The following is a 27866-nucleotide window of genomic DNA, read 5'->3' on the forward strand; positions in this document are numbered from 1 at the left end:
CGTTTATGAGTTTAGAGACGCCGAGCGTGCACGACGCACAGGCGTTCGGAACCAGTCAATACATGCGATGGATCGGACACGTACCTTACTATCACTACTTCATTGCTGCTACCTGGCCGCGTACTGTATACAACAGCGTCGCTGAAGCTCGCCGGTAAGTGTTCCAGCATACACACATCTGAGAATAGGACTCACGCTTCAGTTAACTTGCGCCCTTCATACATCAGATAACATCTGTGAGCTCCGGACCGCAAGGCACTGGCGCTAGAACTGAGAACCACACTTAACGCCACTATGAAGACACTCACGGGAACGTGAAGAGCACTGAGGCTATGCGTTCGAGGCTCTTGCACTGCACACGAATGAATGTTCATATGTCGTTCCATTGCGTTAGACTGCAGCATGCTCACCAGAGAAGTAGGCTTTTCGCTGCGCTTGGAAGACGTTGTCTGCCGGATACAGCAAGAGTTGTACTTGCCATCCACAAGTCGTCGACATGCATCGCAATACACTTGCCAATTCCAACCAGTATAGACACCAAAACTCGAAGAGTCCATGCGACTCATCGTACATAGATCAGTCCACGATACGAGACCACGAGTGCATGGTTTCTATTCAATGAAGCACAGGTACACGCTATGAAGCGTCGTCCAAGAGCAGTTAATACTCGAGAGCTGTTACGCGTTTGAACTGGTCATTTGCTTTGAACGTTCCGAATCAGAGCTCCGATGAGACATTGTTCTGACCATGTTTGCGAAGAACGGCAACGTCGTATTAGACAGAGTATACGTACAGTCCTGTTTCGTGATCAGAACGCCACATTGGGCACACGTGTACATGATTAGGGAGGACTCACCCATAGGTCACTACATTGAGCCTCCACCCGCTATGCGCTCCAGAATGACCAAAGCTTCCTCCTTCGAGAGCGTACTGAGCGCAGCCGCCGCATTCGTACATGTCGTGGAGGCAGCAATCGCTTTTGAGCTACCCATAGTCGCGTGAACGACCAGTCTGGCAATGACCTCGCCCTACGGTGGTATTCATGAGCACGATACCATAGCATTGAGGCGGGACGCGGCATGTATCTAGTAAGGGCGAACGGTGGTGCACTTACCATTTCAACAAGACAAGCTACAACGATAAGCCTACACAACGTCAGTACGCTTCAATCACGCAAATGACGGACATGAGCCCACCAGATGATAATCCATGTGATACGTTCCATAGCGCTGTTGTTCAAATGGTCGTGTATCGCTCCTAACTGATGTCGCCAGGACACAAAATGAGCTCCAGCACAACACTTCCAAGCAAGCGGAAAACACACCAAATCCTCCGCCACTGCCAGTTTCTCGTTCAATACCTGCACACGCCCGCCAATCTCCATGTACTCCCTCACCGCGTCGTACAGCGCCTTCAGGCTCGCCTCGCTCCAGAACAGTTCCGGCACGTCGAGCACATTGCTGACGAGATTGACGTCACGGCGCAGGGTGAACAACCGGCCGGTCAGGCGGAGCGCTTCCTTCCGTGGCAGCGAGAGCACACCGGTCAACGCGAGCTGCTGGGGAATCGATACCGTGCGCGGCGAGGACAGAATGCGCGTTGCATGCGTCTCGTAGTGCGCTAAGAGAGTGGACTGAGCAAGGGCATGCGCGACGGAGAGCTTCAGAAGATGCGAGTGAGTCTTGAACGCTAGAGTGCTTCGTTGTAAGGGCTAATGAGACTAAGCAATCGCAAGCGAAACGCACTGAAGAAGTCATTATATATCCTTGGATATGCGATATTCGGGTCATGCTGGCAAGTCCAGTGAGCATTCAACACCCATACGGCGTACTGTCAGACATACATACCGCATAGTGGCATTCCTCGACCTCCCAATCATCCTCCACGAACTTCTTTCGCATTACGCCAGCCCCCTCCACGTCTTCCAAGATACCTCTTTCTTGCTGTTCAGTCAGCCCAAAGAATACGACCACACCGTAGGTGAAGAATATAGCCTCCGCGTAATCTTCGCCATTCGCGCCATATTCGGCCTTGTCCTCAGCCTTGCTGCCTTTCCTACGCTTTTGTCTTTTCCTCGGCGGGGCTGGGTTCGTGTCGGCGGAAGGTTCTCCAGGCGATAACATCGACGGAGGAGACACTACGCTCCCACCCGTAATGGGAGGAGACGACGATATCCAGCCGTCTTGGGGAGGTACGCCGCTAGCCTCTGGCGCGGAGTCGAAATACGTGCCTCGGTAGCCCTCTTCTTCTGCCTCTGATAGCCACGACGAAGGATCGTCCGAGCCTGAAGAGGTCGGCGCAGCCGAGGAGCGGATGTTGGAGTGCGGGCCGTAGCCGGGAGTAGTGGCAGGTAGTATATCTATAGGTTGTAAGGAGAGTGCATCTAATGGGTAAAGTAACGCTCACAAGATACATTGCCTCGTCAAAGACTCGCGGCTGCACGTTGTGTTCGCGCTTCACATACGTCGCGAGGAGCTTCATCTTGAACTCATCCGCAACACAGTACGCCGTGATACGCTTGAAATCAGCCTTCCCCCGCTGCACCTTGGTCATGCGTTCGCCAGCACTCTTGTAGTCTCGGACCCCGCGATCCGTTTCGAACCATGAAAGCCATCATCCTCTTCTTCTGGTGGTGGAAGTGCTTTAGTCTGCGGCTCCGAAGGAAGCACTACGAGTTTCTGGGTCGTTTTTGAGGATCTCTGTGCTTTCGGAAGCCCTGAGACTGGATTCAGGTTGCCGGTGAGAGCAAGTCCTGATACAGATGGCCGACGTCCGACGACGCTTCTCGGGACGCCCGGATTCATCGAGCGTGCAGGTACTGAACGTCGGGTTGTAGGCCTGGTGGTGGCCGTCGCGCGGGTTGTATCAGGCTTCGACATATTGAACTGCCAGTGATCGGGTAAATATTACTACGCGTCCCGGTGAAAGCGGTGAGTGATATCCAGAGACAATGACAAGTGACAGTGAGCTCCAGTAGAATGAGTAGGCGGAGACTCTCGCAAGGAGGGCAATGCGTGCAGCAGAAGAGCGACAACGACGACGACGACAGCAAGCACGACTTGAAGGAAGAGAAAGTACTACAATGACGCGCACCTTCCTAGTACGGAAGTGATCCCGCTACGGATATCATGTGACGTGGCCACTCGCGAGGTTCTCGACGCGCCTCAAAGCCGCGACGCGTTTTGGCGCCTATTTTCAACTTGGCTCTCGCCGCCACAATCGTTGCACTTAGCTCAGGTTCGCACTCATCTGTGAAGGAGCTGTCAAAATCACGTTCAGGTTCTAACCGTCTGTACGGGTCGCTGTGAAATCGTATCGGTAGCATATACGCGCTGAAGATCACTGTTGACTGCGTGCTTCCGCCAGGCCGTTCTTTCTTGAAGCGCAGAATTCGCTGACGCGACCCCATCGAAGGTTTGTTCAAGCGACTTGTGGTTTACGTGTGATTTGCTCCGTCTGACCAAAGCGCCGCATACATCGCCCAGCAAGATCCCGGCGGCCGCCGAATGGCAGGGGCATTCAGCGGACATCTGCTCGAGGGTTTTGAAACAGCACAACGCGGTTTGAAGGGCCCCTTCGGACAACCATTGCAAACTACCTCTAACATCTCCGTGCACGGTTCGATGTCATTCGCACCCCAGATGCACGGCGCCGTCCCCGGTCAATCCTCCTTTTTCCAAGACACTACCTTGGTCGACTTGAGCGACGAAAGTGCCAAGAAAATTGCAACACTACAGGCCAAATTAAACAGGAAACTTGGTCCTGAATATATCTCGCAGAGACCAGGGCCAGGTGGCGGTCCTAAGCTGACCTACGCTGAGGGTAAGCCGGTTTGAATGCCGTCCTGCTGCCCACGAATTGACGTTCCCTCTCAGGATGGAAGATTATCAATCTTGCAAATGAAGTGTAAGTACCGACGCCACCATACTTCAGTCGCCCTTTTGACGCGCTTCGTAGCTTTGGGTTTAACGGCTGGAGTTCGAGTGTAATCAACTTAACGACAGACTTTATCGATCAAAACGAGCAATCACAGAGGTATTCAGTGGGAGTCACCGCTGTTGTCAGAATAACGCTACGCGATGGTGCGTTTCATGAGGACGTTGGGTATGGGCTGCTGGAGAACTCCAAGAGTAAAGGGGCTGCGCTCGACAAGGTAAGTTCCAGCACGAAATGTCTGCTGCGCCACTTACATCTCATGACGCATACAGTGTAAGAAGGAAGCGGTGACAGACGCCGTTAAGCGTGCTTTGCGCAATTTCGGCAACCTTCTCGGGAATTGTCTGTATGACAAGTCGTACACGCAGGAGGTTGTGAAGATGAAGGTCCCGCCAGTGTGTCTGATCCGCGTGTCTCGTCTGAAACGCTCTAACGACTGAGCCGATTCTCTCGCGGTTGATTGTAGCCCAAATTCAACAAGGATGAACTCCACAGGCGGCCTGAATTCGAGGACACGAAAGGCCCGGCAGGCGTCAGCACGAACACGAATGCGACCGCGTCCAGCAAACCAGGGCCATCGACCAACAAGCCAGCCCCGCCTGTAGTGAAGACCGAAGCGACGTCTCGTATGGAAGCCATTCTCAGTGCATGTAACGCGTCAGCACAGCCCGCCCCAGGTGTAGCTCCTGCTCTACCTCCACATATGCGCTCAGCGTCTGGTCAGGCGGGTCCGGTCGCGACATCCACGCCCAATATGAAGGGGAAATCCTCTGCTGGTCCGGATGCTGGTGAGGCGAGCTTGATACACCATCTGACGTCGCCACGTCCCGGGTCGGTCCGAGCGGTCAAAACCAGAAACCACAATATCGTCCGCAGGAGACGTCAGCAGCGCATACCACAGGAGCTGCACAGGCTCGAAACCAGCAATCGGACCAGAGAGATCAAGGACCACCACAAGGAGGGCAGCGGGTCTCTTTTGCGCCACCGCCCATCGCAAACACGTCCTCGACGGTGGCTGTTCCTCCACCAGCTCCAGCTGGCGATGGTGATGACGCCGACATCCCAGATGACACGTCCGAGTTCCATTTCAACTCGGATGACGACGCCTTCCTGGCTGAAGTGGACCTCGGTGAGGAAGGGATAGGTGGACCGATCAACTTTGACGAGGGAGTTGGTGGCCTTGAGGTGGGCGAGGACTCGAGGGACGTTGAGCACAATTCACGACGGACGGAACACTTTCCTCCTCAGGAGCGGGCACACCCGCCTCAGCCACAGCGCTCTTCGGAACCTCCAGCGGCGAAGCCTCTACAGCCGTACCACGCTGTGTCCGGTTCGAGTTCCACGACTCATAGATACCAAGGCACGAACACAGGCAATCCCACTACCCATCAGACTCGAAGGATGCCTCGTCCGCCTTCGCACAATCGCCGCCCACGATGGGCGGCTTCCATGTCCCAGTCGCTTCGGTACGCACAGCTTGTTAGCCTACCATATGCGCAAACATGCGCTGATGCTGTTCTAGACTTCGCATCCGAGTAACCCGCAACATTCCGCGCACGCCGCCCGACCCAACTACACCTCCTCCGCCGGTGGGAGTTCAATCGGCTTCAAGCGCACCGCAGATGTCATGCAGTGCGTATCTCCGGCGACACGCAGTCTATTATGCTTATTGTCGTCATTCAGGGGAAATTCCGGTGCTGCTGCGGCGTCGCGAAGACCAATGCAGGGATGGGCCTCGCACCGCCTCCTGGCCCGGGCACCCGGCAGGGCGCCGGCGGACAGAGGAGAGAGCCTCTCGCGGCATTGGACTTTGGTGATGGCGGGGACATGAAACGAATGAGACGTTGACCTTTCTCGATGGGCTCGGTTTGTGGTCTTCTTTGAACATTCAAGTACACTTCATAATTGTGAGCGGTGCACGACTCTCGGAATCTTAGGATTGGATACAGGTTCCGTACCTGATGTAATGACAGAATTCTCGCCTGGTATTCCATCGTTGGCTGATTCCTGACCCGTACGCTTATGTTGCGAGCTGAGCGCTCAGGTATTTGGGTTATGACGCCGGAGCGGTAGCGGTCGCTATTCGTCCCACGCCGGGCTCTCAAAGGCTGGTATAGCGGATTCGGTCGTGAGACTCGATAGAGGATAGAAAATATCTCAAACACGTCTATATGCTCGTGCAGATCGCACTGGCAGTGACGATCTACAGTACTACGCAATATCGCGGCCACTGTGTGGCGTCAATTTGAATATCAGATATCTGGCAGATCTACGTGCCACCGGCGTGATGATGCTCCTCAGCTCGCACGCGCCCCATTATGTATCTGGTCACCTCGTGGTCGATGCTCAGCTCAATCTGTGCAGCAATGTCGGCAACGGAAGCCAGAAGGCCAGTACACGTTGTGGGCTGCATGTCTCGGATCGAGCTCACATAGTGCAGTACTATTGCCACCGGTGGCATTAGTATTGGCGTTCCATTAGCGCTTATCGGTGCAATGGAGACAGGTGAGGACCAAATGCGCTGGGCCTTGTCAGCGTGGAACGCTACCCACCTGAATTACGGTATCCTCCGCCCAGCCACCACTGGGACCCTGATATACGCATACATGCCCTCGAATCTCATCCATCATCGAATCGCCGCCTGTGTCGCGCCTCAGAACTGAATCGCCTCAACGCGAGCCTGCTCAATCGCATACAATTCGCATAACTTGCAGCTGCCGTTTTCATGACCTCGTCTCTGAAGGTGTTGCTCTCATCAACCATCACTCCTGCGGTTCACAGCTTGTCTTTCCATAGCGACTCTGGGCCAATATGACGCCGCTTACCCTGCGACGGCTGTACTACGCGTTCTTGCGTCTCCTCTTGCTGCCAGGATCTCGTCACTCTCCAAAAATTGTCCTTGCATGGCTTTGGGACGTGTTGAAACGTTGTTCGATACTCAAGGCAACGATCAGTAAAATGATCTCAGGGCAACGCCATCGTCCAGTGCAGCCGGAGCTGAAGCCGATGAGCAGATTGGATCCGGCAATAGTGCTTCTGGGGTGATCTACCTGAGCGAGGAGCCCGCGTACTATCCCGATGTAGACCTGGAACGAGGGCTTACAGATGACACCAAGGTTCGCCAACAAAGAGATCCGGATCGAGCAGTAGCCATCTCCCACTCTGCGCCCACATACAACCACCAACACGCGCTTGGAAAACAAACCGCATCTCAAGATCTGCCTCCGCATCCTTATATAGTCGAACGCGAACCTCACGACGGTAGCCAAACACATCTAGGCACTTGCCACCTTGCCTGCCACTGTGGCGATGACGGCCTGACCCCTTTTCATATTCCGCTTTGTCCACGGTAAGCATCTCCCAACTCTATAAAAACCGCACTCCCTCATCGCACCGACCCCAGTTCTGCAGCAGACCAGGTCCCATTCTCGACAACACCATCCCAAGTGACAATACAATCCGCCTCGACAACGCCTTCTGCCATGTCTGTGGCGACACAGCCTGAGGACAACACCTCGCTATCCTCGGAAAGTGCCACTGTTCTGGGTCCTGAAGAGCATGCGAAGCAACGTCCCAAGCAGACGCAGAAGATGTATCCGACCATCAAGACACATAGATACGACAGAGGTACGAAACTGTAAGTGGCGTCTGCCTATGTGTGGTGGCCTTGATGTGGCGCTGACAGGAAATGTCGCCAACAGGCAAGAATGCCCTTCCAAGTACACCGTGCAGCCCATGCAAACAAAGTACCCGCTGTGCGTATCGACTCGGCTGCCTCCCGTACTAGTAGGGCTGCAACACTGACATTCGCGTTAGGGAGGGCGTCCCGGATGGCTGGGAAGCCGTTACACATCCGGAAGGGGGCTTGTACTTCTACGACCCAGCTCGGGTACGTGTGGCCACCGTGCATACCTGAGTCTGCCTGACCCTTCAACGCCACAGAAAATATACACCGAGGCGTGGCTATGCGATCCAGACGTACTGGATGAGATCGAGGACTTCGCTGCCCAACTGAGGCGGTCGCGCTTGATGCTGGCATGATCATACCACCGGACTCAGAGTCGTCCTTGAGCTTGAGGTGAACCCGACGAAGGAGACCAAGCACTACTGGACGTACTACTTTGTCAACCATGATGAAAGAGTCCTCTTCTGGGTTCACGATATACCGTCTCTGACGAGTTGGGGGATTTGAGAGGCCTCTATTCCGCTCTCATATCAGTATGTCCCGTCGCCAGTGGTCATAAGGCCCTCTAAAATCCTTACTTTTACAGAACATGGGATTGAGGCCTACTACTGGTAAGGGGTTCAGTCTAGGTATGTGTCACCTCGCACTTTTCTCTTACGAAGCGATCCTTATTCCCTGATTTAGTTTGCAGCCGTGCCACTGCGACTGAAATTTGTCTACAAGGCATCACTGGGAGTCCTTTCCTGTTGGTCAGGTTGTCACGGACAAGCTCCGAGACGAAGCTTTGTGTATACTCATACATGCCAACATTGGTAATGCGACGCACGCCACATCCGCGTCGCTAGTGGAACACTAATGCGGCTTCATAGACCGGACGACGTCGGCAACATCCACCGTTGGGATGATATCTAGCGACATGGATCGGCTGACGTCGCTGCTCAAGTTGTCGAAAGGTGATTGATCCGAAGTGATGGTGTTCTTTTTGGCACTCACACACGGCGACTAGACCTCGGGAGTAGTAATCAGTACACTGCTTGGGTTCTTGGTAAGTGTCGGCCTTTTTGCTCATTTATGCGCGCAATAAGAACAACTTTTCAGGACGGGTGATGTGCCTTTTCGGTATGTACACCTACGCAATGATCGACAAGACGAGTGACATAACTCGAAAATGTTAGCTAATGACAGATACCTCAACTTCTTTGGCCAAAAGGTTGCGCGTCTCGATCGCCTTCAGAGCCTCTTTGACAACGACAACAGCACTCGGACGCCCTGGATACGCTCGTTTTCCGTCATTTTGTTTAACCATCCCCTAGCGCATCTGCGGAGTCTGGAGAAAGTGTGGATCGATGGTATCATCAATGCGAACTCCTGGGAGAGATTCGTCGCCGACCTGCGAAAGGAGTGGTTGGAAGCAGCGATCCCCGTACGTGCCCGGACTATCCACAGTCCGACGTCAGCTAAGTCTGTGTACAGGCGGCGGTGCTGCTATGCGCAAATGTATCCTTCCTCGGTATCGCAGATGTCAACGCCAATGCTTCGCCGCAGCGGACGCCTGCGCAGATTACGAGCTTGGTGTCCACGATCGCCTGCGTCTTCTCTGCGATTATTGGCATGCAGCTGATCCGCCAGTACCGCGTGAAACCCAGGGAGACAGCTGAGGAAGCCGTATGCACTACGTTCCTTCGTCATGAAATGCTCAGCTCACGACACGGTTTCATTCACAGGCTACGTACTTGCACGGCCAGTGGCGCGCTCGACTGGGCATGGAAACCCTCGCTATCGTGCATAGCCTTCCGCACGCATTGCTACTGTGGGCGTGAGTCTCATGTTCGCTTGCTCTTCTGCACGAGGGATGTCAATGCTACTTCCTAGGGTCCTTGCGTTCATGGCAGCGCTCGCGCTTGAATGCTTCGGCTGGCAGGACAAGCCTACAGTGATCGCAACCGCTGTTGCTTGGGGTTTAGCGGCAATATCCACTGCGCTGTGCGTCCGCTCTTGCTGGGAGGGCAGCGTTGGTCATTCGCTGCATGATTGGGCGCTCCAGGTGCGAAACAAGGTCGGCGACACGTTTGATGGCTCGTCGCAGCACACCAGGAGTGCATCGACCCCAGGCCTTCCCGACGATGATATTCGAGACGACGTTGTTGAAGTATAGATTGTGCGCGAATGATCCGGTAGCAGTATGATGAAGGGCCCGTCACGATACACTCTTCGTGGCATTTTTACGTTCCGTTTAAGTATGCGTGTATTGTATTGACCTCTGTATTGTTGTCTCTGTCCGTGTACCAAGTAGCCACTGTGGCAGGTTATGTATGTATCGTGATGTCTATGTCAATGCTCTGAGCTATACAGGCGCCGCGGAGGCGCACGCTCATAGCATTGTAATCTGAGGCTGGCCCAATCGTTCGCCTGCGCAGCGCGTTCAAACTGCTGACAGTGACGCAGGGGCCTCCGGCGGGCCAGTGCTGGCAGAGACGCTATTATACAATAATGAGTCATTTAATGAATATGCAACATACCTACATCTATCTGCCTGAGTTCTCGACGAAAATTTACACGACGGAGACAGTCTAACATCTTGTGCCAGGCAGTGCACAGTGATCCGTCGCCATGAGTAGTCACGGCACCGAACGTACTACGCAGCGTTGTACTTGCTTACCTAAAGCGGACACTAATAGGATCAAGATCTGATCTGAGATCGTGCATGTCGGCGAGCGCCACCGCTCCTACAGGTGTGGCTTACCTTCTACCATCATGCCCTCCTGCTCATCGAGTTGAACACGCGACCAAACATGTCATTTATACGGCGGCTCTTTGAAAAGTTGAGGAGACCTGTAAGTACCCGCTTTCATCGACGATTGTGATAGGCATCGTCCGAGTGCTGGGCCCCGGAGGAGGGGGAGGAGCAGGCGTTGGCATCCGGGCATGATGGTACGCACTGTATTGACCGTCACGGTGTAATTGTCGACATCTCCGCGATTTGCGTGTACTATGGACCCTGCGCGCATTGCCTGCGGCACGAGCCTTGCTTTTCTGACGCATACGGTGCGTGTCGTGCGGACGCATGTCCCACTGGTCTCCAGCGCGCTTCCTCACCGTGTCACCAGGTTCTCCCGAGTTCCTGTGATGTATACTACGCGCACAGGATTTCTACTATTGGCTGATCAACATTTACAGACATATGCCGTAGGCAGAGACTTGGAGGTAAGGCTACCAGTGCGGCCCATTTCCCTTGGCGACTAAATTTCTCTATAGGGAACAAGTACTACGAGTATCCTAGTGTATCCAATGGTATGTCCTTGCTATATAAGTCAAGTTTTGACTCTATCGAACTAATTCGCGACAGAAACCACACGAACAAAGCGAGTGGTAAAGTACAGGGCAGGCGCGGATATGTTGACCTACGTCGCTGGGAAGAGACGTCTTCCTGGTAAGACACCGCATGTACTTCATTTGCTCGCCGAATGACACTCATGACCGCTCATCCATCAGTACAGTGGACAGCTTGGCTCACACACACGAGGATTCATCCACCAACAGTTGAGGTATGCTGGCCCGCTGCTGACATATGCATGCCCTTCTGCATTCATTCACCCCACTTGAACTCCAGGAACTCCACGCCGACTTGGAACGCCAGCGGCGTGTTCTTCAAAACGCGGCGTTGATTGAGGCACGCGACCGCGAGGAGCGCGCTTTGCAGCTAAGAATGGCCGCGGCGGATCAAGGTGTGGCCGTAAATGCCCCAGCAGTAAGGGCTGCGAAACAAGAGGCCGCGGCGAGCCCGGTACAACCCGCAGGGCATCCGCCCTCTGCCTCGGACATTCATGTCACAAAGAAAGGTCTCAGCAAGTTCCGCCCGTTGGTCTGGGTCCCCAGATCACCCGCGCCATGTCAGACGAGCCTCAAGCCTGGAGCCCGCGTACAGTCCGAAGGGGCTAGCTCTGTTGCATGTCTGTTGGTGATGACGAGCATTACATAGTAATCGAATGCCGATAATATGTAGAGTGAAGAGTAATCTACTCGGTGCCCGTTCAACCTCGTTTCCGGTGCCGTTGACCGAAGAAAGGTTATGACGCATAGTACTGCCATGTACATACGTTTACCCGCTTGGCAGGAATCGGTACATCAGCCACTAAGCCGCCTATATACTACAGATTCACAATGGTGCTACGACTCGTCAGTCATCTTGCAACTTCGTTTCACAATGCCTGTTGATCAGTACTGTCTGATTACGTTCTGTGCATTCACATAGCACAGCACGGTGAGGATTGTATTCAGTATACAGTAAGTACCATACTTGAGCTTGAGCCAAGCCACCGAATCCGAGTCGGAGCGTTCCGGCGCTTAATTGCACTTCTTCGATAACGTCTTCGGGCCTCATGCAGTGTTTTATATGTACTCAAGAAGTTGCTTGTGTACCACGACCATGTATCGCCTCTGAACCCTTACGACGCTCCTCGGAACCTGCTTTTTGCCATTGATATATCACGAACCTCACGAATGGCTATGCCAATTGTACAGTGGATTCGCACGCTCTTGCGGTTGCTCTTGTCTTCAAGACTTGTACGGCACTCTGCGCACGGCCTCTTACGCTTATGGCACTTTCTTAAGGACTGCTACACACGGACAACACAGGATGGCCGTTCAGATTTCGGAGGAGAGGGTTCCTGTCGAGGGCGGCGGTTGACTTTGGACGGCAGACTTGGTGAGAGCGAACCTAGTGTCGTCTACGCGAGTAGGGAGCCCGTCTCGTTCCCTGCTGGGTACTTGGAGCAGGCGCGAAACTCGATGTATCTTAGTGCGGAGGGCAGTCGCCCCAACAGTCGACCTGCAAGTCGACCATCGTCGGCCTTGTTCCACCACTCGCAGAAGGGCAGCGAAGAGGACATCACATATCCCATCTCCGTTCAAACCGCCTCACAACCCTCTCGCAATAGCTCCCAGGTATCCTTTGAATCCCACCAGTATCGTCCACGCGCTAGTATATACAGCGAACACCTTGCAGCGCCGTCGTCTCGGCCGTCTTCTCGTGCCTCGGTGCGCGCCACAGACCACCGTCTCTCCGGGATAGTCACTGTTGCGGACGCACATCGTCGGAGAGGGAGATCTAGGTCCCGGGCGCGGTCCCAAGTACGCGCTCCTGCAGGCTCGCATCCGCGCCCCGAGTCCGTTCTCTCTGTGCATGGTGACAAAGCCTCCGTCCATAGTCGGTCCAATGTCGCGTCGCCAGCCAGGCCATCTCAACACCTACCCAACACGCATCCCCGCAGGTCGCAGAAAATATACCCAACCCTTCAAACACGTAGATATGAAAAAGGGTGAAGCTGTGGGTAATTACCCGTCGTAGCTGGTTTCCACACTGATGCGATCATGTTCACAGTGAGGAGTGCCCCTTTGAATTTGTTGTCGAACCTATGCAGACTACCTATCCCCTGTACGTACAGTCCCATTGAACGCCCCTGGGTACCTGGATTCACATGCTATCCAGGGAACACGTACCTGTGGGCTGGGAAGGTCATACACACCCCGAAGGTGCTTTGTACTTCTATAACAAGGACCGAGTAAGTACAGCCTTCCCGTCTCTGCCAACCTTACTGAGGCTTACCCACTAGAAAACATATACCGAGGCGTGGCTCTGCGATCCCGATATCTTAGAAGAGATCGAGGACTTCGCGGCGCGGCTGGACGAAGCAGTGCAGCTGTTAGGTTACACACTGCCGCCTGAGACGGAACTTGTGCTCGAGCTAGAGCAGATACCAAAGGAAGCAGGACCCGTCACTGATCTGGAGTCTGGTAAACCTTCCAAACATTATTGGACATACTACTATGTAAACCATGCCGAGCGGGTGCTGTTCTGGGTACATTCATACAAGGTCTCGAACGAGCTGGAGGACCTCAGAGGCTACACTCTGCATCGCATATCAGTGGGTTCCATCGTTATGTGTTCCATTTCAGGGCGAAGTTGACATCTTCGCAACAAAACAGAACACGGATCGAATCATACTATTGGTAAACCACAGTGGCAGTGTGTGTGGTAACTTCTCCTGCGTGGGTAGGCTGATTCTTATGACGATTGTTTTAGTTTAGTGTTGCAACTCCGCTGACTCGAACGTGCATAGGAAGCATTTTGAGTACTTCCCAATCCAACAAACCGTCACGAAGGAACTCAGAGAAGAAGTACTCAGTATACTCGTGTACAGGAACGTCGGTGAGGTCGCTTTTTCTTCTGCTGTGACAGCAGTGCTGATGCTAGATTGTTCTATGAGACCAACTCTCGTCTGCTGCGTCCACCGTCAATATGAAAGCCGATGACCTCCAGACGCTAGCGTCCATGATCAAGACGACAAAGAGTTGGTCATTTGGTGTTCTATCGAGTCAACCGGTGGCTCATCCATCTGTACAGGTCTCGGATCGAATCGATACACTGCCTGCGCTATTGGTGAGTCCTGTTCCATACATCTTGTCATTGTGGCGTTGACCACAATACCAGGACGTCTCATGTGCCTGTTCGGTATGTGACCGGTATAGTTGGATGCCCGGCAGGTGACTGAGGTACTTGCAGCGCATGACAGGTATCATTATTTCCACGGCCAGAAGGTCGCACGTCTCGACAGGTACCAGAGTCTCTTTGAGACGGGCAAGGGAAGCGAACAGCCCTTGCTGCACTACTATCCCCTCTCCTCTTCAATGCACCGGAGGTCCATCTGCGGTCGCTAGAGAGGATATGGATTGATCAGATCATCAATGAGATCGCCTGGACGCAGTTCATCCACAAGCTCCAGACAGACTGGCAGGAGGCCGTACTCACAGTCAGTCACACGTCGTCGGTCGATGTCCGTGTACTCACTATGGAAACAGGCGACAGTGTTACTGAACGCCAACATATCATTTATGACCATAAATGACGTTGATAGTGGCGACGGTACTCGGACACCGGCGCAAATAGCAAGTTTCGTGTCCACCATTGCTAGTATCGCCGCCACAGTGATTGGTATGCTACTGGTCCGACAATACCGAGTCAAGCCCAAGGAGACAGCTACGGATGCGGTAAGCTACGCCTTCACCGCGAGAGCGTTCCGTTCTAATCGGCGACATAGGTGACGTATCTGACAAGTAGAAGGCACCCGAAACTCGGTTTGGAGACACTGGCCATCATGTATAGTTTGCCGTATGCGCTTCTCATGTGGGCGTAAGTGCTGAGATCGACAAACCGCACTGTGTGTGGATGATGCTAATCATTCCACACGATTATAGGGTGGTGACGTTCCTGGTTGCCTTCGCGCTGGAGTGCTTCCACGACCGTGACATCCCAACTATCACGGTAACCGCGACGACGTGGGGATTGGCGGCGATGCTGCTCGTCCTGTGCCTCTACACGGTTTGGGAGGGCGGCGACATCTCCGTGCATCAGTGGCTGCGCGACGTATGGGAGAGCGCGTGCGACCGTGTACGGAGAGTCCGCGATCGGGTTACACGGAAGAGGAAGGACGAAGAGGAAAAGGCCGATCCAACATCGAGTCCATCGAGCGATACCGCCGCTCCAGATATTGCTATGGAAGAATGCTGATGGCAAGGATTCGGGCGCTGCTCGGGCATGTATAGTTGGGCGGTGACCACGACATCGCCATCGCCTATACTCAGGAGCATTCGGCAACTACGACATATTTAGGTTCTGTGCATATTGGTATTCATGACGGACTCGGAAGTGACAAACGGAGTGGCGATTACCACAGGCTATGTATGTATTATACGATCTATTGTACGCAACGCTGTCATTGCTATTGGGCAACGCGTCATTGGATTGGCGTTGCCTGCTTTCTGTCAAGCCCTTGCATTATATACGAGTAAATACGAGGGCACAGTGGTGTTACGCAATCCCTCATGACGAATAAAGGAAGACCAGGTGCCGATTTTGAGATGAACATTTTGAGTTTGTCTACGTATGGGGTGGTGGCCAGTCCACAACGCGGCGTGCCTTAGCAGTGTGTCTCGATCGTCATCGGGTCATGCATAACACACCTCGAACGTCCTATTCCTAGGCTGCGGCTCCATCGAGTGTGGGTGCTGAGGCCGTGAGGTGGCTAGCCATGATGCATGAAACCTCGAAGCCCCTGTGCCCCGTGCTCCCAAACCCTCAAACCCACTCCAGATCGCGAAGCTGCTCACGCAAGTGTGACAACCCAAGGCACATACATCGATCCATATGCAGTTAAGATGCGCCGCTGTCGTAGAATAATGGCTGCACGGTGTCCGGTCTGGAATTCTTAAAAAATGCTGTGCGAAATTGACCGTCGACGTGGAGTCCGGCCTACTAAATCGCTCCCTCCGACGTGAAATTTCATTCAGTGGATGGTCTAGATTCCATAATACATTGTAAGTTACATTCGACACCTTCCTCGGCCCTGTAGACTATCTTCTGGAAGGCACAGGTATAAACGAAGGATTTGCATGCTCAACGCCTAATATTCGTGTTCTTTGTACCACTGGATGTGTTCTGTTTGATAGGTCCGCGGGGTTTCCACTCGTCGTAGTCGTCGGCCGAGCTCGGGCTGCGAGAATTGTCAATCGGGGGTGAAAAAATACCTGACACCGTTTGACGGGACAGACGTACGCAGTGCTCGGAGGTTCAATACTAACGGGGGTCAAGTGAGCTGATACTGCCGACTCCTCCGGCAGACCTACGTACCTCGAGGACACATGCGATGTCGGTCCTGCATCGTCTTTCGACGCCGGCTCGACTCGTGTAGACGTCGCTCCGCCGAGATCCTGGGGCTGGGTATCACTGCGGAGTCGCCGTCTGGGTTCGTGAATCCATGACTATAAGGATGCCATCTCGTACCTCTGGCGGTCAGACATCTTAATACGCGTATGCCGTGTATTGAGGGGGTGCGATTGGTGCGAGTGCGCAAGTGAGGGGCTTTGACGAAATCGACGACACGATCATATCCGAAAGCGATAGGAATCCACCGCGCTCCGAGTCAGGCGTCTGCACTAAGTTCAATGTCGCCTCCCATGTGGAGTCTACCACGAGTCTCTTTTGCCCCTCGTACGCGTACTTGTCTCATAGGCAATGCTGTGGATGCTCGTGCTTCACTGACAGTTGTTGAAATGTACCAGAAAGGCGAGTCGACGAGTACAGGCAGGGGCAGTCCTCTCGAGGCTATCCAAGCGGTGACACGCTTGTGACCCGTCAATGAGCGCTCAGCGGGGTGGATAGGCTGTGTGACACCCTTCGGCGGCTGACCCTACAGATCTCAGATCTGCACAGCTGGTTGGCAGTTGCCTGGTGTTCCGGGCCATCGTAGCCGCCACGTCCAAAGTTACTAAAGGCCGTCTTTCTTGCTCGTTGCAAGCCCACCATCGGCCATTTGACATGCAGACCTCGCCATCCAACGTTACCGGCGACTCTCACAAGCACGCGCTGCCCGCGGGTGCTCTCGAACCAACTACTGTGCTGCGATGTGGTCGGTATGATGCGAAGAAAGCCAGGTACGTTTTCTTGAACCATTGCAAGTGGCATCTCTCAACGCTAGTATCCCAGGGTATCGCCGGGGCATACGAGTATTAAAGTAGGCCTGTACTCCTCGGGGAGGGAACCCGAGTGAGTGGATCAGCTTGTCGCGTCAAAGACACTGTGAGCTCAGCGTTTGCTTTTGTCTAGACCTCAGTACTTGCCGCCCTTTTGGTCTGCTCACACACACCCCGAAGGGCAACGCTACTTCGTCCGGGAGTCTAGGCCTCGGATTATCACGGAGGCGAATCTCTGCTCATCCGCTATGCAAGAAATTGTGGCCACGTGGATCGAAGCGGTAGAACGGCTTTGCATCGAGCAGCAAATCACTCTTCCTGATGACACGGAGCTTTACCTCGAACCGAATGAGGACTCGGGTTCCTGCCGTTACTACGCGGTTGACTATCCCAGCCGCGTTGTCTTTTGGCTAGAAGAGGCGTCCAGTGATGTCTTGGACCTGCCAGCGACCGTCACCGACTCGCATCTTCGGATTGCGTTGGAGGAACACTACTGGACTCATGTGGAATACTTCTCGATGCATCGTTGTCGGGAACTGGACTTGTCCCTGGAACAGCTCAAGTCCATCCTGCTGCACGCACGGGTGGATCAGATGACCTCTGCAACGTCCACCTTCCCCTATAATGCCGCTGAGTGTTCAGGATTTCTGGATGTTGTCAAGGCTGCCCAAGGTACGTGTGGCGAAGTGGATGTACGGTCGTAGCTGAACTGTGCGTCAGAATGCGCCCCTGATGGCCACATCGTGGCGACTATTGCTCGTCTATGGAACGTCATCTGTGAGTGAAGTTTCCAAGGTCTTCAGTGTGCAGAAGCTGAACAGTCGATTTCTAGTACATCATAGATTCACAGTCCACTACGGCGAGGAACATGCGCGCCTTTCGAGAGATCAGTCGATACTGGACTGTCCTGCGACGACTCCGTCATGCATCTTCCGAGCTCTTTCGCGTCTTTGTTTCAGAATACCAGAAGCGAACGTGCACGAGTTCGACCAGCTCTACGTTGACAACCTCGTCTACGTCGAGCCGTGGCGCAAAGCCATGAAAGCGCACAGAGGAGACTGGCTCCTACACGCCTCTTGGGCCCTCGCCTTGCTGATGTACGCATCTCTCTTTGGATAGCCGGTTACCGCCCGCTGACTCAACAGCGTCCTAGTGTTGACGTTCTATCGCTCATCGTTCCACGGGCCTCTCGCCATCTGGCGTTAGCGTCTATGCTCTTCTGCAACATGTCTCTCATGTCGGCGGTCATCCTGTCCATGAGACATCAATGGGCCACAACCTCCGACGCCTCGGATGCCGTACGTCTGCACCGTTTCATGTGACAGTGGCCGTCCCTTATTAAAGCAATGATCCCCGCAGGCGTCCTACCTCAACGAGGCGCAGCGAGAGTCGTCCGGCTTCTGCTGGACGGCGTTCGCATTTAGCCTTCCGAAGGCGCTCTTCCTCTGGGCGCTGGTCCTGTCGTCTATGCAGGGCTTCGTGTGGCTCGCGGTCGTGGCCGACGTATATGCACTTGTTGCGTACCATTCCTCCTGGTTGTTGTCGGTCTGTGCAGTGGTGCGCTCCCGTGTACACGGGAGTTGCCCGGTGCACAATTGTTCGCACGTCTTCGAGATGTCGCCAGCAGGCGACACCAGGCGAAGGCGGACGACGAGTGTGCTGTGTAGGTAACAAAAATGATATACCCGTACTCCCCGTTTGGATTGAATTGACAGTTAACTCGACATTACGCAAGATACCCAGGGTGTATGATACGTGGTTGGCAGACACGCATAGACATGTACTGTATCTCTATCATCGTTTAATGGAGCTTTATCTTTGACTAAAAATTCCCGGTCCCCTCCATGATGTTGTCAGAAGTGTGGTCAGGTGCCGGAGCCAACGAAGCCAAAAGGAAGATCGGAACCGCGTCGACATTCCCAGGCCAGATCGGTTGCAATACTCGGCTTCACTTTCTTGCTGTGCACCGAACTTTGTATGCACTGCTGCCCTCGAGCGAGAAGTGCTTGAGCTACAACACAGGTGAGTGGCTGAAGGCTGTGAACAAGGACGCGGGACTGACAACAAGGATATAGTGTATGTAGCGGATTGGTCCATGCACATTTCAGGCTAGTCTGACTCTGAGCCATGGTCGTGCCTGCGGGCGACGGTAGTTGACAGCCTGATCATTACGTGCGGGTTTCTTACCTCCACTGGGCTTCGTGCGCTCTACCTCCTGCTATGTCATGGCATTTCGGTATGTCATCATTGCAAACTAAGTCCGATTTGTAACACCACTGAATTGTGCTCACGAAAACATTGCAGCGTCAGCCACCAGCAGAAGATCCGAACAAGTCGAAGCTAGTCAGGACCACAGTGACAGAAGCTAATGTTAGCATGGAATATCAGGCCACACAGGCGGTCCGTCCTTGTTCTCATTTCATCCTATCAAGCTCGCCATTCATTTCCGACTTTCACACAGTATTTCAAGATAGGCTTCTGTCTCTATTCGGACGGATTCTGCGCGGCGAAGCCCGTGTGGCCTCGCGCTGCACGCAGCATTATCTCAGAAGCACCGTGCGCGTGGCGGGATCGCTATGGGAGCGCCGCGGGGCTGCCATCCTGGACGTCTGTCGCATCTCACGTCACCTCGTCGCCCAGCGATCCCTGTTCGAAACAGAATGGCAATCCGCGCGCGGGTGGATCGTTTCGGCGTTGGTGGCGGTTGCCTTCGTGCTGCGGACGTCGGGGACGTGCGTATATAATGGAGGGACGACGGCCTGCCAGGAGTCCCCCATAGCACAATGCCTGGTCTTCTCCGCCCACCGATCCGACGAGCTCTCAGCGTGGCGATCAAGTACCACATCTCGGGGAGCCCCATGTCCTCCCGGGAACCCACCATGATCCACAGATGCTCAAGAAGATCCTCACTGGTGGGTGGTACTTTGTGGTGGATCAGCGGGGCCCGGTGCTCACGGAAGAGTAGAGTTCATGCACTTCAAGGAGGAAGACATCGTCACGCTCGTGGACGATGAGCATCATGGAGAGCATCTGAAGCCGACGTGCAGTAACATCGTGAGTAGTTGAGAGTCGTACATCGTTCGGCGTGTGATTGATCGGGCTACAGCGCGACGCGATGCGTAACTTGTTGGAAGGCGCTCAAGCCGGCGATCACTTCGTGTTCCATTGTGAGCATGCCTTCATCTTCCTCTTTAAGGACAAAATGAAGTATTTGTGACTGCAGTTTCTGGTCACGGAGACCAGGTCCCTAACCTGGACGGTACCGAAGACGACGGCCTGGATGAGAGTAAGCGATGGGCTTCGGTGGGCACTCGTTTTGTGTACTGAACTTTGCTTCAAGTTATATGGCCTGTCGACGTGGAGTTGGCCCCGGATGGCACCGTGGCTGGGAACTTCATCAAGGACGACGTCAGTCTAGGCACCCAATGATACATCTCTACTGCTGACAGACTTGAGCACAGGAAATACACGACATACTCGTGGACCACACGCCACCAGGCGCGCACTTCATGGTAAGTCTCTCCTTGGTACCGGTCGCTGAAATTCGGAGCCTCATACATGATCAGATGATATTCGATTGCTGCCATCGGGCACCGCGGCAGGTGCGCCCACAACATATCAGTGCGGACGGTCGATGCTGAGACTCAACATGAGACTCTAGATCTGCCGAATTCCAGTAGCAAAGAGCCTCCGCCCAAGAGCGGTAAGTCGGCATGACCGGGAGCAGGACTGAGTACTGGTTCTGACATGCTTGAATCTACCAGTTCGCGTGCGAGCGACGGATCACGATGATTCCGTTGTACCATTACAAAGCGTCGCTCCAGAGAAACATCACAGGACACCCGTAAGGCACAAAATCGACGGGCCCGATGTGGTGAGTTGTGTCAGATGAAATGATCGTCCATTCAACACATCCCTGACCCTCAGTTGTCATAGACATCATGGTCTGCATGCGCGGACGACGAGACAACTCCCGAGGGTAATAGTGGTGGCATGTTTCTCAAAGTATGTGCCGCACGCAGCCTTGGGTCTCCAGTCATTGACGTCTTCCGCAACGACCAGGCTTTCTACAGAGCTCTAAGTGAGTTCTTATATATGTATCGCAGATGGACAGTGAGTTCTGACCTAATTGCTTGTAGGAAGACATAAAGACGCTACGCGTGGAGAATTACTGAATGATATCGCGTACGTCGACATTTCAGGTGTTAGCTAGCAACATCATACTCATGTCACGCAGTGAAATAGTCAAAACCAAAGTCGACAAGCACAATCAGAGCCTGTCGAGAATACATGGCAGAAATTGTATTGCATCGGACTGTCGGGGAGGTTGTTCGACAGACGACCTATCAATTGGTCTACCGACCCCTGAGGTAAGCGAATGTTTGTACGTATCATTCTCAAACAGGACTGATCTGGACGGACTAGCTGGCGTCAACTACGTCTTTGGTGAGTCCATTATAAACATGAAGCAGCAAGCCTCCATCTCACATTCAACAATTTGTAGGTCGATACGTACGAGGCACATGTCCTCGACGAGGATTATCCAGACTGAGTTACGCTACGCAGAGTGCCATGCTCGCTCAGTCGGAAGGATGGCATTCTCGGTTGCAGGCACCACAGTGACCACACCAGTGCCGCAGTTTGCGTGTTATGCGCTGCCCGCTGCGTACCGGACAATCCGTGGACTCAAGGCGTACTACTACCACGCGGACATTCAGTTAGGATTTGCTGGTGTTACTTATTATTATCGACTATATAAGTGCAGTTCGTTCCCTGGGCCTAGATGCACTTCGACCAACCTCAAAGACTCCCAATGAACTCGTGAGTAGGATCGTGGCAATGGCACCGCCCTTCGCCGTGGACAGCCGATAGGAGCTGCATCTAATGTGATCTCGACCACCCTATCACAGGTTCAGGCCCTGGGACCCACCAGGGACAATTGGTATTGCGATTCATCTGACAGGACGAGAACTTGAACGGCGTTACAGTCCTCTGGGGGAGTTGCTAGTACTCAGTTTGGGTGACGTTGGGCTTCCAAGATTCCTCATGCCAAACGAATCCTTCAGAAGGCGTGCCAGCTACTACTTACCGGTCAACCGGCCAGTACATGAAGCTTACCTGAAGAGTCTTGACACCGCTCGATGCGATCGTCCACTCGGAGCGCCCAAGACGGATGTGGCATGTGTCGGCGCGGGCGTCGAGTCTCATGCATCCTCCTACCACACTTCCATGCACCATGCCTGTGCGTGACACGGGCGTATCTCCAGACATCACGCATAGGACCACAGCGCACAGGATGTAGCGCGTCTCACCTAGCTGAGATACTTCAAAAGCGAGGAGAACTCAAGACTGGTACGACAGCGCAGATCTCCCGCTTTCCAGTGACGCCATGCCAGAGCCCGTCCCAAAGAGAAGAGACACCACTCAAGAAGGCACTCAGCATTGCAGTGCAGTACTCTTCTCTGAGCACTTATGAGCCGCCGCTGGACCTCGCTGGAACGCATAACGACCCAAAGATCTTGTCTGCCCTCTTAGTTGGTAAGCTGGATCAGGACGCGTTATATACTGGCCTATCACTTACCCTCTACCCGTAGACTTGTATGGATACGATAGCAATAACATCACCATATTGATGGACGACGATCCTAACGGTGATCCTCAACGACTCCCCACCAAGGAAAACATTGTGGGCCAAGTTTCGGAGCTTTGCTCGTATAAGCTGGCTAACTGTGGCTTGAATGAATCATTCAGAAGCGTGCAATGCATGAGCTAGTCGCCGACGCGCAACCCGAAGATCATTTTGTCTTTCATTGTAAGTACACAGGTCAAGCAATGCAACCTTGCCAGCTTCCCCGAGATTAAGCGCTGTCTATTTAGTCTCCGGGCATGGCGCCCAAGTGTCGAAGGGTGATACTGAAAAAACCGATGATGGTTAAGCCCACCAAGCACTGTATGACCATGAATATGTCCTGACACTGCCGCAGTCATCTGGCCCGCCGACGTAGAAGTCGATTCCGACGGGAACTTCGCAAATTACATTATGGATGACGTGAGTCCACATCAATCTGTCCTCGCGAGTAGTTCCTTGACGACATTCCACTTTCGACAGGAGATCCATGATATTCTAGTGAAGCACATCCCTGTAGGCGCACATTTCATGGTCAGTGCGACATGGGAGTCCGAGATTGCCTCAACTAAACTGCAGCACTGGCATAGATGGTCTTCGACTGCTGCCATTCTGGCACGTTAGCCGGTAAGACGCATTTCATGATGGTTCAAGAACCGATCGGCTGAACCACGCAGAATTGCCAAACGACAATGAACGTGACACTCCGCCCTTAACTCCTTCGTCTGCCACGTCGGGCACGATGTCAATACCACCGAATGTCAATGCCAGTATGTTGATTCGACTGTATTGCGGTGGACGCCGGCTCAATCGTCCCCTTTACTAGTCCGTGTGCGAGGATCGCACGACGTTCGTAAGTGACACCTGTCGCCTGTATGCTGAAACAGTTACGTGACATCTTTGCCTGCCTTAGATACTGACGAGGCATTCAGCGCGAGACTCGTGAAGAAGAATTTAAGCCCGCAGTGCCTTTTACTCATAATCTGGATGAAAACGCGCCGTCGGTCGTCGCGGATATAGTGAGTACGTCATATACTGGCGACTGAACACGTTCGCTGAGTCTTTCAGACTGCATGGGCCGCGTGTGAAGACTCGCAACAGACACTGGATGGGCCCAAGGGAGGACTATTCATAAATGTGAGCTTTTCTGCGCACGTCTGGTTCTGAAGGGAACTGTTAGATGCACCTCAGGCTTTGGCTAAGGCTCTACGTAAGTTTCGCATAACCCCTCCTCTTCTACGACGCTAACGTCTTACAAGGGAGTAACCCGAAAGCGAGCCACGCAGAGCTGCTGGGCAACGTGACGTACGCTCCAGTGAATTAGAGTGATGCGTATACGCACTAATCGGCCGTTAACCACTACATAAGGCGCGAGATCAAGAAGATTGTTACAAGTTTAACGAGCACCATCACACAGATGTTGGGTTCCAAAGCCGGAGGTGCGCTTCTGTTCCCCTAAATGGTTGATTGTGTCCTGAATTGACGTTGCTGCAGATGGAGTGTGGGCGCCGTTGGTACGATCTTCGAGTATGTTTCATCGATCATTGTTCTAACTTGCGCCTGTCACTAGGAAGAAGTGATGCCCGCGCCGGTGATCTTCTGAAGTCTCTGTTCCGTTCACGTACGTGTTCTCACCAAAATGGGCTTGATCTCCTTGAAGCGCCTAGCATGTTGTGCCTTCGGAATATCTAAGACTGTATCCGCACTGTTATAGCCACGTCGGCCGACTGGGAGTCAGGAAAATCATCGCATCACACCAGGATTCAGAGCGTGCCTTATTTCGTTGTCCCACTCCCGAGCGATCGCTTGTCATAACGTGGGAGGAGCGAATGTATTAGGGCATTCAGAAATCCGAGTCAGGATAAATTTGTTCATTCTAGCCTATGTAATAATGTATTACGGATCAATCCCCGACGCTGCATGTGCCGCATGGCACATGCGTTGTTGCTAACCTACAAACTCATCAAGGATCGATGATTGACATCTATGCGCTCAGCCTCCCGACTGTTCGAGTCATGATTGTACACATATAAGTATACATACAGAACGGTACGGAGATTGGACACGTTAAACCTCGTTCAACATCCGAGTCATGAAGCTAGGACTGAGGTGCGTTGCATAGGTCACGCTGTACTGACTCAAGAGTTGACCATATTTTGTTCAGCACTTTGATCTGGCTTCTGCCGTCGATCGTGGACGCTCTGACATTCGAGGCACCAAGCTCGTCATGGGAAGTTGGAGATAGCACCACTGTCAACTGGTCGACCTCTGCGGGAGATCCTCCGTCGTTCGCACTACAGATCTACGAGATATACTACAATCAGCTATATACAATCTCCAACGACACTGCCACCTCATTGGAAACCCTCATGTTCACTGTTCCAGTCGTGTCTCAAGGGTGCGATGTTCTTCGTGCCGTGGGTGGTCAGTTGGGATGCTGACATTCAACAGAGGCGCATGGACGCTGCGCGCTGCCAACCAAAGGTGACTTCCACTTTACCGAAACTAAAGATCATGCTGATATGTGTGACAACCCAGTGATTTCACGCAGGCGCCGTATGCTGAGAGTGGAACGTTTGGCATATGGGCTATCTAACACTACCAATGTGGCGACTCTCTGGTATTGGTACTTGGTTGGGTTTGGATACTGTTATTGGTCGATTTCAAAGGCGCAATGGTGACATGGTGGCTTCCCGGCATAATCCGAGGCGTTTGCTCAAGGCACTATCTTGATCGGGCGCGGCTCCGCAACGAAGAGTCGCAGACATCTTATCGATCTATATTTACTTGTTTATCCAAATTTGTAGCGTCTAGAAGCACCCCAATTCCCTTAGATTCCCACTCAAACCGCAATAGGTTTGCGGTATTGGCACTGCCCTTCGCCGAGGACGCCGACCTGCGTCTCTTCAAGTTGTCACATTTCAAACACTCTTGACGTCCAGGTCCAGCGACAATTGGTATCTCGCGAAGCACACTCAGGGTTGCGCTACGACTCAGAGAACAGTGGCAAAGTTCTGGGGGTGTCACTCATCCGGCATCCAAGGGTCCTCATGCTAATCAAATACCGGAGGCGTGCCAGCTAATGCTGGTCACCGGTTGCCAGTGAACGCCAACATGCAGCCTACCCCGAAGAGTCTTCAAGCTTCTTCAAGACACCGCTCACTGTGCGAGGAGCGCCGGACCTAAATATCGCGCGGGCACTTCCATGCTCCATGGCTGTGCGTGGCACGGGCGTATCTTTAGCGATCACGCAGAAGTCCGCAGTGGCCAGGATGTGGCGCGTCTCACCCGGCTGAGATCCTTGGGAAGTGGTTTAAATACTAGTAGGTCCAGCACTGGTACGTCGGGAACTCTCCCGTTACCACAGCCCCCCAAGTTCTTGCGCTATGCCTGTTGCGACAAGACCACCGCTCAAGAAGGCTCTCAGCATCGCAGTGCAGTACTCTACTCTGAAAGAGTATAGCCTAGAACTCCCTGGAGCATGCAACGATCCGAAGATCCTATCGGACCTCTTGCATAGTGAGCTGCACAAGCTTTCCGACTATCGAATGGATCGTCTGAGACATTCTGTCAACAGATGTCTATGGCTATGAACAAGACCACATCATCATCCTATTGGACGACGAATCCAGTGATCATCGACGGCCGACTAAGGAAAACATTGTGGGTCGAATCTTATGTTCATGCGATGATCCAAGTTGACCCTAACTTGGATGCAATGTCTAGGAGCGCGCAATGCACGCGCTAGTCGCGGATGCACAGCCCGGAGATCACTTCGTCTTTCACTGTAAGTCGCACAGCTGTAGGGACTATCCCGGAAGTTGAGCGCTTTCATCCAAGTCTCGGGACACGGCGCGCAAGTACTGAACGAGGATGGTACCGAGAAAAGCGGATTTGACGACGGTAAGCTTATGCAGACCTTCTGCATCATTAGAGGCGCTCATAGTCACAGTCATTTGGCCCGCCGACGTGGAATACGATTCCGACGGCAATTTCGCCAACTACATCAAGGATGACGTGAGTCTACAGCGTTGAGTCCTTGCGACAACCCACTGATGGTACCGTTCCCAAATGATAGGAAATTCACGATGTCCTAGTGAACCATGTCCCTTTAGGCGCACACTTCATGGTCAGTGCGACTTGACCTGGAGAGGGCCCCGCCCCCGTTGAACTTACTGTCGGCATACACAGATGATCTTCGACTGCTGTCATTCTGGCACGATGGCCGGTGCGACAAAAGTCATGTCTTTGCACCCCACTTCAGGCTGATGAATATCGTCAGATCTGCCGAATGACAGCGCAGACTGTCCGCCCCTGACACCTTCGTCCTCGACGTCGAGTACGATGTCAATACCTTCATATGCGAAGAACAGTACGTCGCTCTGGCTAGAGACTCCCGAGACCGCACTCACTCGGTCTACAGTTCGTGTGCGGGGATCGCAGGACGTTCGTACGTGCCATCCATCCATCCATCCATAGGAATGGGAACGTCATCATCGGGCCCCACGTCAGATACCGAGGAGGGCCTCCAGCGCAAGACGGCGCAAGAGACTTTCTTTCCCGCTGCCGCTTTCACTCATGACTTGGATGAGAATGCGCCAGCCGTTGCCGACATAGTGAGTATGCGAACTTGCGAAGATATAAGTCTCTCGCTTACGATGTGTTTGAGACTTCATTGTCCGCCTGCCTAGATTCGCAGCAAACTCTCGGAGGGTCGAAAGGAGGGTTGTTCATCAATGTGAGCTCTTACCTGGACAGGCCCGCTCCTGCTGTGTGTTGACGCTTGTATCGTAGGCTCTAGCCGAGGCTTTGCGTGAGTGCTAAATAGCTGTTGCTAAACTTCATTAGTGCTGATGACTCGCAGGGCACAATCCAGCGAACCACGCAGAATTACTGCGCAACGTGACGTGCGTCCACCTCCAGGGAGGATGTATCGTATGTACTCATCGACTGACTGTTTGTGATTGACTGTACCAGACGCGAGATCGCGAAGATCACTGCGAAGATCAATTCGCATCTCTCGAGCGATGAACAGTTCGAGACCCCAACGCCGGAGGTGCGGTTTATCTATGCTGTGTCGTAACGCACTCC

The 27866-nt window shown here is 53.4% G+C and overlaps 16 protein-coding genes across 16 annotated transcripts; 14 read left to right on the top strand and 2 right to left on the bottom strand.

Annotated features, from left to right (window-relative positions):
- Positions 1–866: 866 nt before the first annotated feature.
- On the bottom strand, positions 867–2879 carry B0H18DRAFT_1085877 (uncharacterized protein; the record flags this gene model as incomplete). The annotated part of the gene is made up of 7 exons (XM_048031970.1): positions 867–1028; positions 1187–1261; positions 1325–1689; positions 1746–1791; positions 1848–2252; positions 2407–2576; positions 2603–2879. The coding sequence occupies 7 exons, from the start codon at positions 2877–2879 to the stop codon at positions 867–869; spliced, it is 1500 nt and encodes a 499-aa protein (XP_047891420.1).
- Positions 2880–3641: 762 nt separating this feature from the next.
- On the top strand, positions 3642–4376 carry B0H18DRAFT_879304 (recombination protein Rad52; the record flags this gene model as incomplete). The annotated part of the gene is made up of 4 exons (XM_048040685.1): positions 3642–3822; positions 3876–3906; positions 3958–4153; positions 4209–4376. 4 exons carry the CDS (start codon positions 3642–3644, stop codon positions 4374–4376), a joined length of 576 nt encoding a protein of 191 aa, XP_047891421.1.
- B0H18DRAFT_513928 (uncharacterized protein) lies at positions 4328–5293 on the top strand. Its single transcript, XM_048038385.1, has one exon. The coding sequence runs from the start codon at positions 4565–4567 to the stop codon at positions 5078–5080; it is 516 nt and encodes a 171-aa protein (XP_047891422.1). The 5' UTR covers positions 4328–4564; the 3' UTR covers positions 5081–5293.
- Positions 5294–6470: 1177 nt separating this feature from the next.
- On the top strand, positions 6471–10019 carry B0H18DRAFT_1017929 (uncharacterized protein). Its single transcript, XM_048029334.1, has 17 exons — positions 6471–6921; positions 6951–7285; positions 7340–7420; positions 7638–7691; positions 7753–7825; positions 7879–7955; positions 7996–8089; positions 8116–8154; positions 8222–8232; positions 8345–8433; positions 8491–8574; positions 8628–8666; positions 8720–8740; positions 8797–9044; positions 9095–9286; positions 9346–9437; positions 9494–10019. Exons 1-17 carry the CDS (start codon positions 6748–6750, stop codon positions 9774–9776), a joined length of 1986 nt encoding a protein of 661 aa, XP_047891423.1. The 5' UTR covers positions 6471–6747; the 3' UTR covers positions 9777–10019.
- Positions 10020–10889: 870 nt separating this feature from the next.
- On the top strand, positions 10890–11887 carry B0H18DRAFT_1017937 (uncharacterized protein; the record flags this gene model as incomplete). The annotated part of the gene is made up of 5 exons (XM_048029335.1): positions 10890–10912; positions 10968–11051; positions 11114–11166; positions 11232–11649; positions 11775–11887. Coding segments are annotated over exons 2-4 (412 nt in total), but the record flags the coding sequence as incomplete, so codon positions are not given.
- Positions 11888–11923: 36 nt separating this feature from the next.
- On the top strand, positions 11924–13268 carry B0H18DRAFT_1017938 (uncharacterized protein). The gene is made up of 2 exons (XM_048029336.1): positions 11924–13182; positions 13234–13268. The coding sequence occupies exon 1, from the start codon at positions 12122–12124 to the stop codon at positions 12941–12943; it is 822 nt and encodes a 273-aa protein (XP_047891425.1). The 5' UTR covers positions 11924–12121; the 3' UTR covers positions 12944–13182; positions 13234–13268.
- B0H18DRAFT_514205 (uncharacterized protein) lies at positions 12969–13646 on the top strand. Its single transcript, XM_048038386.1, has 3 exons — positions 12969–13055; positions 13110–13182; positions 13234–13646. Exons 1-3 carry the CDS (start codon positions 13036–13038, stop codon positions 13585–13587), a joined length of 447 nt encoding a protein of 148 aa, XP_047891426.1. The 5' UTR covers positions 12969–13035; the 3' UTR covers positions 13588–13646.
- Positions 13647–13806: 160 nt separating this feature from the next.
- On the top strand, positions 13807–15519 carry B0H18DRAFT_1017951 (uncharacterized protein). The gene is made up of 8 exons (XM_048029337.1): positions 13807–13971; positions 14025–14060; positions 14112–14132; positions 14184–14243; positions 14264–14430; positions 14480–14668; positions 14719–14810; positions 14876–15519. The coding sequence occupies exons 1-8, from the start codon at positions 13920–13922 to the stop codon at positions 15186–15188; spliced, it is 930 nt and encodes a 309-aa protein (XP_047891427.1). The 5' UTR covers positions 13807–13919; the 3' UTR covers positions 15189–15519.
- A 392-nt stretch (positions 15520–15911) lies between these two features.
- Positions 15912–16776, bottom strand: B0H18DRAFT_1017956 (uncharacterized protein). The gene is made up of 4 exons (XM_048029338.1): positions 16461–16776; positions 16308–16403; positions 16233–16253; positions 15912–16170 (listed from the first exon to the last, which is right to left on the bottom strand). Exons 1-4 carry the CDS (start codon positions 16475–16477, stop codon positions 16074–16076), a joined length of 231 nt encoding a protein of 76 aa, XP_047891428.1. The 5' UTR covers positions 16478–16776; the 3' UTR covers positions 15912–16073.
- Positions 16777–16994: 218 nt separating this feature from the next.
- B0H18DRAFT_956243 (uncharacterized protein) lies at positions 16995–18861 on the top strand (the record flags this gene model as incomplete). The annotated part of the gene is made up of 8 exons (XM_048042442.1): positions 16995–17110; positions 17163–17222; positions 17283–17821; positions 17870–17926; positions 18000–18246; positions 18303–18447; positions 18509–18694; positions 18817–18861. 8 exons carry the CDS (start codon positions 16995–16997, stop codon positions 18859–18861), a joined length of 1395 nt encoding a protein of 464 aa, XP_047891429.1.
- A 46-nt stretch (positions 18862–18907) lies between these two features.
- Positions 18908–20130, top strand: B0H18DRAFT_514302 (uncharacterized protein). Its single transcript, XM_048038387.1, has 4 exons — positions 18908–19171; positions 19303–19385; positions 19454–19549; positions 19611–20130. The coding sequence occupies exons 1-4, from the start codon at positions 18994–18996 to the stop codon at positions 19926–19928; spliced, it is 675 nt and encodes a 224-aa protein (XP_047891430.1). The 5' UTR covers positions 18908–18993; the 3' UTR covers positions 19929–20130.
- B0H18DRAFT_514472 (uncharacterized protein) lies at positions 20127–20694 on the top strand. The gene is made up of 4 exons (XM_048038388.1): positions 20127–20203; positions 20256–20316; positions 20373–20435; positions 20490–20694. The coding sequence occupies exons 2-4, from the start codon at positions 20265–20267 to the stop codon at positions 20576–20578; spliced, it is 204 nt and encodes a 67-aa protein (XP_047891431.1). The 5' UTR covers positions 20127–20203; positions 20256–20264; the 3' UTR covers positions 20579–20694.
- On the top strand, positions 20490–21972 carry B0H18DRAFT_1017963 (uncharacterized protein). The gene is made up of 9 exons (XM_048029339.1): positions 20490–20557; positions 20611–20661; positions 20716–20770; positions 20811–20852; positions 20914–21023; positions 21086–21230; positions 21289–21334; positions 21387–21595; positions 21654–21972. Exons 2-9 carry the CDS (start codon positions 20659–20661, stop codon positions 21770–21772), a joined length of 729 nt encoding a protein of 242 aa, XP_047891432.1. The 5' UTR covers positions 20490–20557; positions 20611–20658; the 3' UTR covers positions 21773–21972.
- A 94-nt stretch (positions 21973–22066) lies between these two features.
- B0H18DRAFT_1017968 (caspase domain-containing protein) lies at positions 22067–24370 on the top strand. Its single transcript, XM_048029340.1, is given in 13 exon segments — positions 22067–22687; positions 22744–22861; positions 22974–23080; positions 23134–23198; positions 23259–23309; positions 23366–23402; positions 23453–23545; positions 23602–23628; positions 23700–23798; positions 23877–24214; positions 24270–24288; positions 24301–24302; positions 24347–24370. The coding sequence occupies 10 exon segments, from the start codon at positions 22291–22293 to the stop codon at positions 23975–23977; spliced, it is 1095 nt and encodes a 364-aa protein (XP_047891433.1). The 5' UTR covers positions 22067–22290; the 3' UTR covers positions 23978–24214; positions 24270–24288; positions 24301–24302; positions 24347–24370.
- A 497-nt stretch (positions 24371–24867) lies between these two features.
- Positions 24868–25371, top strand: B0H18DRAFT_1120902 (uncharacterized protein; the record flags this gene model as incomplete). The annotated part of the gene is made up of 4 exons (XM_048034228.1): positions 24868–24884; positions 24940–25173; positions 25227–25259; positions 25314–25371. 4 exons carry the CDS (start codon positions 24868–24870, stop codon positions 25369–25371), a joined length of 342 nt encoding a protein of 113 aa, XP_047891434.1.
- A 790-nt stretch (positions 25372–26161) lies between these two features.
- B0H18DRAFT_879331 (caspase domain-containing protein) lies at positions 26162–27858 on the top strand (the record flags this gene model as incomplete). Its single annotated transcript, XM_048040690.1, has 11 exons — positions 26162–26294; positions 26353–26438; positions 26502–26562; positions 26616–26678; positions 26728–26792; positions 26854–26904; positions 26967–27003; positions 27058–27147; positions 27288–27452; positions 27640–27682; positions 27753–27858. The coding sequence occupies 11 exons, from the start codon at positions 26162–26164 to the stop codon at positions 27856–27858; spliced, it is 900 nt and encodes a 299-aa protein (XP_047891435.1).
- Positions 27859–27866: the final 8 nt, after the last annotated feature.

Source organism: Fomitopsis serialis, assembly GCF_022376445.1.
Source record: "Fomitopsis serialis strain Sig1Antser10 chromosome Unknown B0H18scaffold_53, whole genome shotgun sequence".
NCBI lineage: Eukaryota > Fungi > Basidiomycota > Agaricomycetes > Polyporales > Fomitopsidaceae > Fomitopsis > Fomitopsis serialis.

What these genes read in the sequence shown, in the direction of transcription:
- B0H18DRAFT_513928 (XM_048038385.1), top strand. Translation starts at nt 4,565, where the DNA reads ATGGAAGCCATTCTCAGTGCATGTAACGCGTCAGCACAGCCCGCCCCA.
- B0H18DRAFT_1017929 (XM_048029334.1), top strand. Translation starts at nt 6,748, where the DNA reads ATGACGCCGCTTACCCTGCGACGGCTGTACTACGCGTTCTTGCGTCTC. An exon ending in ATGAAAGAGTCCTCTTCTGG is followed by an intron (nt 8,090 to 8,115) that starts GTTCACGATATA and finishes GTCTCTGACGAG; the next exon opens with TTGGGGGATTTGAGAGGCCT. An exon ending in CACGCATTGCTACTGTGGGC is followed by an intron (nt 9,438 to 9,493) that starts GTGAGTCTCATG and finishes GCTACTTCCTAG; the next exon opens with GGTCCTTGCGTTCATGGCAG.
- B0H18DRAFT_1017938 (XM_048029336.1), top strand. Translation starts at nt 12,122, where the DNA reads ATGGCTATGCCAATTGTACAGTGGATTCGCACGCTCTTGCGGTTGCTC.
- B0H18DRAFT_514205 (XM_048038386.1), top strand. Translation starts at nt 13,036, where the DNA reads ATGCAGACTACCTATCCCCT. An exon ending in ATGCAGACTACCTATCCCCT is followed by an intron (nt 13,056 to 13,109) that starts GTACGTACAGTC and finishes CATGCTATCCAG; the next exon opens with GGAACACGTACCTGTGGGCT. An exon ending in ACTTCTATAACAAGGACCGA is followed by an intron (nt 13,183 to 13,233) that starts GTAAGTACAGCC and finishes CTTACCCACTAG; the next exon opens with AAAACATATACCGAGGCGTG.
- B0H18DRAFT_1017951 (XM_048029337.1), top strand. Translation starts at nt 13,920, where the DNA reads ATGAAAGCCGATGACCTCCAGACGCTAGCGTCCATGATCAAGACGACA. An exon ending in CATGATCAAGACGACAAAGA is followed by an intron (nt 13,972 to 14,024) that starts GTTGGTCATTTG and finishes CCATCTGTACAG; the next exon opens with GTCTCGGATCGAATCGATAC. An exon ending in ACGTCTCATGTGCCTGTTCG is followed by an intron (nt 14,133 to 14,183) that starts GTATGTGACCGG and finishes AGGTACTTGCAG; the next exon opens with CGCATGACAGGTATCATTAT.
- B0H18DRAFT_1017956 (XM_048029338.1), bottom strand. An exon ending in ACATCGCATGTGTCCTCGAG is followed by an intron (nt 16,254 to 16,307) that starts GTACGTAGGTCT and finishes GACCCCCGTTAG; the next exon opens with TATTGAACCTCCGAGCACTG. An exon ending in ATTGAACCTCCGAGCACTGC is followed by an intron (nt 16,171 to 16,232) that starts GTACGTCTGTCC and finishes CAATTCTCGCAG; the next exon opens with CCCGAGCTCGGCCGACGACT.
- B0H18DRAFT_514302 (XM_048038387.1), top strand. Translation starts at nt 18,994, where the DNA reads ATGATGTTGTCAGAAGTGTGGTCAGGTGCCGGAGCCAACGAAGCCAAA. An exon ending in GTGCTTGAGCTACAACACAG is followed by an intron (nt 19,172 to 19,302) that starts GTGAGTGGCTGA and finishes GGGCGACGGTAG; the next exon opens with TTGACAGCCTGATCATTACG. An exon ending in TGCTATGTCATGGCATTTCG is followed by an intron (nt 19,386 to 19,453) that starts GTATGTCATCAT and finishes AAAACATTGCAG; the next exon opens with CGTCAGCCACCAGCAGAAGA.
- B0H18DRAFT_514472 (XM_048038388.1), top strand. Translation starts at nt 20,265, where the DNA reads ATGCGTAACTTGTTGGAAGGCGCTCAAGCCGGCGATCACTTCGTGTTC. An exon ending in CGATCACTTCGTGTTCCATT is followed by an intron (nt 20,317 to 20,372) that starts GTGAGCATGCCT and finishes TTGTGACTGCAG; the next exon opens with TTTCTGGTCACGGAGACCAG. An exon ending in AGACGACGGCCTGGATGAGA is followed by an intron (nt 20,436 to 20,489) that starts GTAAGCGATGGG and finishes CTTTGCTTCAAG; the next exon opens with TTATATGGCCTGTCGACGTG.
- B0H18DRAFT_1017963 (XM_048029339.1), top strand. An exon ending in AGAGCCTCCGCCCAAGAGCG is followed by an intron (nt 20,853 to 20,913) that starts GTAAGTCGGCAT and finishes TGAATCTACCAG; the next exon opens with TTCGCGTGCGAGCGACGGAT. An exon ending in GAATTACTGAATGATATCGC is followed by an intron (nt 21,335 to 21,386) that starts GTACGTCGACAT and finishes CATGTCACGCAG; the next exon opens with TGAAATAGTCAAAACCAAAG.
- B0H18DRAFT_1017968 (XM_048029340.1), top strand. Translation starts at nt 22,291, where the DNA reads ATGCGATCGTCCACTCGGAGCGCCCAAGACGGATGTGGCATGTGTCGG. An exon ending in TACTGAAAAAACCGATGATG is followed by an intron (nt 23,081 to 23,133) that starts GTTAAGCCCACC and finishes ACACTGCCGCAG; the next exon opens with TCATCTGGCCCGCCGACGTA. An exon ending in GGTCGTCGCGGATATAGTGA is followed by an intron (nt 23,799 to 23,876) that starts GTACGTCATATA and finishes GACTCGCAACAG; the next exon opens with ACACTGGATGGGCCCAAGGG.